This window comes from Zingiber officinale, chromosome 9A (genome assembly GCF_018446385.1).
Source record: "Zingiber officinale cultivar Zhangliang chromosome 9A, Zo_v1.1, whole genome shotgun sequence".
NCBI classification, from domain to species: domain Eukaryota; kingdom Viridiplantae; phylum Streptophyta; class Magnoliopsida; order Zingiberales; family Zingiberaceae; genus Zingiber; species Zingiber officinale.
In genome coordinates, this window is record NC_056002.1 from 53,933,893 (window position 1) to 53,940,526 (window position 6,634).

Genomic DNA, 6,634 nt, shown 5'->3' on the forward strand with positions numbered 1-6,634 from the left:
TCTTGCTCGCGGACTTGCGGTTGCAGGTGGCGCAGAGGGAGAGGAGCACCGTCACTGCTGCGGCCACCCAAGCAACGGCGAGGACGGCGGCGATGACCGGCGAGAATTGGGCCTCCGAAGGAAACGGCGGCGCCCCTCTTGCCATGCTCTGTTACCAACAAAGCCGACGTCGCATTACGATTGAAACAAATAAAAGAAAAAAAAAAAAAAAAAGAAAAGAAAATTTTGTGGTTTGATTCTTCAACGACTCCAAATGGATTTTGCTTTTTAATTAAATGTTTTAGTTTTAATTCTGTGGAAGCTAAATTAAGATGATCCTTGTAAATATGGAAAGCCAAAAAAATAGATGAGGAAGAATATAGAATGCCTATAAATGCACAGTTGATTGAATTTTTCAATGTCAACTCAACTAATATGTTTCTAAGAATGGATGTCTATAAATGGACAGTTGACTTTTTTAATTGTAATTATTTTTTATATTTTTTAAAATTGACGTTAAGTGTTCAGTCTAATCTATTAATCTTGAGATAATCACCATCAAAATAAATTAAAAAATATTTATATCTTAATTGTTCTTTAAAAAAATCATATGATTAACTATTGATATGTTTCCAATAATGGATCATGCTATGAACTTTGTTATTCTATCTTGACAAAATTACTATTCTTTTGCTAATTTTGTTTTTTTTCTTTAAAACAAAATTGGCACGTGCACGAACCGTGGGTGGAGCAATGGCCGTTGTCATTTGCTTGGTTGAATTGGTCTGGGGTTTAAAGTCTCGTCTCGTCTCGTCTCGTCTCGAGTCAAAATATTAGTCCTCGACTAACATGAGATGTGCTTTTGTCATGTTGACCCTAATGCTGTGTCTTATAGAAGCAATGAAAAGGAAAAGAGAAGAAGAGCGGGCCAAGATAGTTTTGTGTCAAGCTCGGATAATACATATTCTAATTGTTTTATTCCAAAACAAAAATATCCAATGCCAAAGTCATTGAATGGTTAAATCATCAATCCCTAAAATGGACTAATGGAAGAAGTCTCTTGTTTTGTTGTCGAATGAAGCTACCCTTTTCATCAAGAGAATCACATGCTACTATTTGTGTCGCTTGAAGAACAAGAGAATCACTCAAAGAACACAAATCAAAAGCCACATTAATTGGTTGAATCGATCGGTTAGCCTGGTTCAGAAAAAATGGTGCAACAAGAGAAAAGGGTAGCCACCTAGCAAAGCTCTTAAACAAAAGAAGATGATATTTCTATGAACCACATTTCACATTAAATGTTTCTACTTCACGAATATCATTCGTAGTTTCTGAACTTTTGCGGTTAACACACAGAATTATATGGCAATTCGCCAATAAATAGGAGAGAAAACAAGATCACTGAGAAAAAATATAGTTCCAAATATGATTCTAAGCGACAAAAAAAAGGAAGATCATGAGGAAGACCAAAAGCACAAAGAATATCTTAATCATCAGCCATCTGTTGGAAGATATTCTCGAGAGATTCTTGAGCAGTTGACTTTGAGCTCCTTCGACATTCGCCAATGTGTCGTCCATGTTTTCATCGATCCTTTCAAGGTCAAACGATGACTAGTTAATGAACTGAAAATTCAGATGCTTAACAAGTAGTTATTAACAAGTTTATAATTATGTTTTATCACAAAATGGAAATCAAGAATTGTCGACAAAGTATCAAATGATGCATTTAGTTACAAAGAGTATCAATGCTATCCCCTTGAATTCCAATGGAATAAGTTTTTTTTTTCAAACACAACAATGAATTCAAACTATTAATTTTCATGGAAATTTAGAATTCTTACTCGATCTTAAGAATAGTATTGGTTAACTACTACATTCTTTGAAGAATACATATTCTTTCTTTTTTAACTAGCTTAAAATTATGTATTATGAGAAAGTAAAGTAAGATGGGCATGTAGAACAGGCTGGTTGACTTGACAGATTGAACGAGAAGGATAAGTGGGTCTGTCAAACCTATTGAATAAGGCGAGTTGAGCAATTCAAATGAGTTGGTCAAGCTAGGGGTACTTGATGAGCCAACAAGGCGATTGGGCCGATCAAATTGGAGGATTGTGGTGAGAGGAGTAGCTTAGTCGCACCAATCCGGGTAGGCTGTGTGAGCTAGACAAGTGAACATTAAGAAAAGTATTTCTTATCTACTCATAACATTTCTATAAGGCAAACATAATAGTTAGTTCATTTTTCTTGGATTCCATGAATCAAACTAATGAACATTTCCTCATATTTTATTCATTATTTAATTTTTCTAAAATTAGTTATTTAATTCTTTGTCTATTCTATTCCAAGAACAAGGGATGCGGAGTAGTTTAATCCTTGATGGACATGCATAAAATTTCTAGCAAACTGTCATTTAACATGTGAGAAAATCAAGTTCGACTGAAATATATCAACATTAAAGCCACTGAAGACATAAAAAAAAACCTGAGTGCAAGCTCTCCCTGTTGCGAGACCATTGTAGCGAGTTGTGTAAAAATATTGCTGAGTTCATGAATTGTAGATTCGACACCGTGAAGTGCTTCTGATCTGGTGTTCATGTAGCTGTCCTGCACGGCAGCCATTTGTTGTTGCTGCTGTTGGATCAAAGGTTTAGTTGATGAGGAAGGGTCTGTACTTGTCCTTCTGTTAATCAAGAAGTATCGGAATTCATTAACAGTGGATGATCACAGAGACAGATTCCATCCACTACAATAGGTTAAGTTCAGGCATGTGAAACATGCCCATTCTAGACGGAAAAATATATTACGATTAAGTTTGACAACACGGATGGAGAAACAATAAAAAAGAAAAGGTTTACTTTTAGCAAATCCATAGTAAAAGAACTAGAACAGAGCCTGGCGAAACTAGTTTTGCAAGCATATTCATCAGAGATACTTAATGGAGGGGTAAGCTACACATAGCCAACCCCAAATAATGGGAACAAAAGTGGCTTGATGATGATTATTATATTTATCAAAAGACGAGTATACACCAACATGACAATTGAAAGCAAAACAAGCAAATGTACTAATTTAGATCCAAACAGTAAAATGTAAGAGGATTATGTGTTTTACCAAAGTACCTGAGAAACATGGTAGAAGAATTGCTTGAGCCACTTTCCCATGGTGCTGGGGGAGCAGAAGAGTCATTATGTCCCCTGGAAGCCAGCGGGCGTTGTCGAAGGAAAGGATTGCTTGAATCCTCTGAGGCTGACGAGGAAAACATCTGTCTTCTGTTTTCATGAACCTTGAAGTTCTGTAGTCATAATTGAAGATTTGAACTCATATTTAAAGATTCCAGAAACATTTCAGGACATAAAAATAAAAGGACACATGCACCTCAGTCCGCATGGTTAAAATGTCTTTAAACTCCTTTGTTGCTTTCATCAAACGATTCTTTAAATTATCAACCACATTTGTTGAGTGACTTGAAGAATCTCTGGACATATTTCCATTTTCATTTTGTGAATTACAGAGGAGTTGCAGATCAACAACTGCAGAATTTAAAGCGGTAATGTCCTGTTTGATAACTGTTGTGAGTTGTTGAATCTCAACACTTGGGTCATCAAACACTGATGTCCTTTTTGCCACTGCAAAACAAAGTGTCTTAGCATAATGACCATTAGAGCTCTTGAAAAATGTCTCTAATGCAAAAAAAAAAAAAAAACAATCAACCGATATAAAAAGACCAACAGCAAACTAATGCATCCTATCAGTCACAATGTAACCCATTCAATACATGTGCCATGCATAATTGTGATCGATATGTCATAGGGGGTTCATACCCAGCAACTCTTCAATGATTCAAGAAATTTTTGTAAACTGTGCAAATCCTAATATGTATCAGGGGAAGGGGAGCCTTGGCGCAACGGTAAAGTTGTTGCCATGTGACCAAAAGGTCACAGGTTCGAATCCTGGAAACAGCCTCTTACAAAAAGCAGGATAAAGCTGCGTACAATGGATCTTCCCGGGACCGCGCATGGTGGGAGCTTCGTGCATCGGGCTGCCTTTTTTTTTTTTTGCAAATCCTAATATGTATCAAGTCCTTAAGCTCCAATGATATTAAAGCCAAAATCATCTTAGTAGACTATCACTCCTTATTATGAAGTTCGATCATGATATATTCTAATTTGCCCAATCTACAAAGGGAATAGAAGGCTGAAAGAAAGTCAGGCAAATATCCATTGTTTTCATGATCTTGTAATTTAATGAACATAGTTCTTGATTTGAAAAGTACAAATATCATTGTAGGTTGCTAGTCAGTGACTTAAAGTTCACATTGATGTTAAGGTCAAAATTTGCCAACTTATTGACTGTTCTCCATCATTCAGTTCAATCATGACTCACAACACACCCTGATTCCCATACTCTATAAAGAAAATACATGGCTGAAGGAAGTTATGCAAATAAATTTTCATGGTCTTGCAATTTGCAATCATATAATTTCACAACCCAAATGAACCCAAAGAAAACAAATTTTGTTCTTAGAAAATATTTTCAGCCCTTCATTTTAACCCCTATTACATAACTGCATCAGTGAAACAATTGCTTAATTTGTGCTAGTTCCTAAGGCAAGACACCCGTCTGTTTATTCATAATAGGAAAGATCGAGGGTATCTATAGCACATTTCCGTACCATTGATGGTGGCAGTAATTAACAATACCATTAATAGCATCTATCGACCATCTCAAACAACTGATATACAATTTTCAATAAGCTAATGTACAAAAACCTCATGACTGTTGTACTGCAACAGAAAGAGGAGCGCTTTTGGCCTTCCTTGGGTTCTCACCCTCTTGGGGGAAGAAGGATCTGTGATCAGTGATCCTAGATTGCAATTAATGTACCGTGAAATAGAATGTCATTCATGATAGAATTCTTATGTTGGAATTAGAAATGAAATTCTTAGAGATAAAATCCTTCAGGCACACATAAAAATTGAGCTACTAAAAAGGAGATGCGGAGACACAAATTGCATTGTGCTTCAACCATACTATACCAATGAAGAATTATTTCTGAAGGAAAAAACTTGAGATTTTGGATAATATTAGCTAAATTTTCTACACGTAAAATGTGGGATTAGTGTCAGATGGAAACAATCTTAAGTGAAATTCAACACAAACCTAGCAAGCAATGTAATTCAGAAGATTTAGGATATTTATTCACATTTTGCGAGCTTAGCAAGCTTTTGGGATGCCTGATGAATCTCCAGCCCAATTCTGGAAGCTCTCTTGTTGAACTCCGACTGGTTTGAGGCAGCCGAATTATAACTATCCAAGCTCAATGCATCACTAAGGCTTGGTACTTCTGGTGCAGGTGGAGCTGTCTTCTTTAAGCTCTCGACAGCCTTGACAAATTCCTGAGTCCGGTCCCGATAAGTCGCTTTCCCAGCTCGAGAGCTCATCTCGAGCTCAACAACACCAAACCTGACCTGAGGGAGGGTTTCCGAATTACTAAACTGGGGAAATCAATGACGGCAAGTAAGAACCAGATACGCTTGCCAGATCTGAATCATCAAAAAAAAGTTCGGGAATGGCTAGTTAAAAGAACCTTAGATCAGATTATGACGCCAATAATCGGGAACAGGTGTGGGGCGTCTCATTCGAGGGGTTGATCGCGGCGAAGATTTCTGCGATTCACGAAACATCAATGAAATGAAAAATCTATGGCTGCAACAATCAGGAGATTGGATTGTACCTTACACATGAAAAGTAATTGGTGAGGGAGAGCAAGAAACGCCGGCGATGTGTTGGATTCCGCCGCCGCCGGGTAACCGATGAGAGACGCCGGTAAATCGATTCGTTACGGTGATAAAAGAAGGGAAGGCTTCGAGCTTACCGGGCCGAATTGGGCCGTAAACGACGCAGGCTTCCGGTCCAATAAACCATAGGAAAGCCGCTCACTTTACCTCCCAATTTTTAATCTTTTCTGAAAGAACATTGTGATTTGAATCCATCGATAATTTCTTCCTCCTTTACCATATTTTGAATGCTATATATAAAATAGGGCATCTGTTATTTTTTTATCATAAAATATCTTTAAAATTTTAAAAAATAATTTAAATCTTATTGTGTTATATAAAACTAAATATTGGACTATCACTGAGCATAGAAATAGAATATAAAGAATTATAAAAATAAAAATATTAAGATGGACGTAAAGACATACAAAGAATCTCTAGATATATTACGTTTGACATTCTCTCAAAATTTTGCTTCTGTTCTCATAATTGTGATGTGGCAAGTCATTTAGCTCTGGATTAATTTCTCAAGCGTTAGTTTCTAAAATTAAGTATCATTAGACTCTCTCCAACCATAAAATCTATTTTGATGTACTAATTTTATATCATTTTAGCACCAAATATTTTTCCAACTCCAATCAATATACACCATTTCCTATATAAAAGGAATATTTCTTAAAATATTCTATTTTTCCATCTTATAATTTATTATTCAACATACATATTAATTTGTTAAATATTTTTAGTGTTAATAATTGTTATTAAAATTAAAAATTTTATCAGAATAATAATTAATTTTTATCATATTATGTTTTCAATTACAAGAAAATAAAAATTAATATTTTCATTCTCAATTTAGGTGGAAATAATTTAATAGAC

General features: G+C 35.7%; 1 protein-coding gene across 4 annotated transcripts; it reads right to left on the reverse strand.

Annotated features, from left to right (window-relative positions):
- Positions 1-1,231: 1,231 nt before the first annotated feature.
- Positions 1,232-5,812, reverse strand: LOC122020349 (syntaxin-32-like). Of its 4 annotated transcripts, none has more exons than XM_042578241.1 (7): positions 5,713-5,812; positions 5,566-5,644; positions 5,182-5,446; positions 3,354-3,604; positions 3,098-3,270; positions 2,461-2,658; positions 1,232-1,570 (listed from the first exon to the last, which is right to left on the reverse strand). In XM_042578241.1, the coding sequence occupies exons 3-7, from the start codon at positions 5,417-5,419 to the stop codon at positions 1,411-1,413; spliced, it is 1,020 nt and encodes a 339-aa protein (XP_042434175.1). In that variant the 5' UTR covers positions 5,420-5,446; positions 5,566-5,644; positions 5,713-5,812; the 3' UTR covers positions 1,232-1,410. The 4 variants fall into 4 exon arrangements, with proteins under 4 accessions (XP_042434175.1, XP_042434177.1, XP_042434176.1 ...); XM_042578243.1 differs by having other exon boundaries at positions 5,182-5,473; XM_042578242.1 differs by having other exon boundaries at positions 5,718-5,800.
- Between the last annotated feature and the right edge of the window lie 822 nt (positions 5,813-6,634).

Excerpts from the sequence above, each read along its gene's own strand:
- LOC122020349 (XM_042578241.1), bottom strand. The coding sequence starts at position 5,419 with ATGAGCTCTCGAGCTGGGAAAGCGACTTATCGGGACCGGACTCAGGAA. Across the intron at positions 2,659-3,097 it reads TCTTCTACCATGTTTCTCAG|AAGGACAAGTACAGACCCTT; the intron begins GTACTTTGGTAA and ends CTTGATTAACAG. Across the intron at positions 1,571-2,460 it reads CAGGGAGAGCTTGCACTCAG|GATCGATGAAAACATGGACG; the intron begins GTTTTTTTTTAT and ends TGACCTTGAAAG.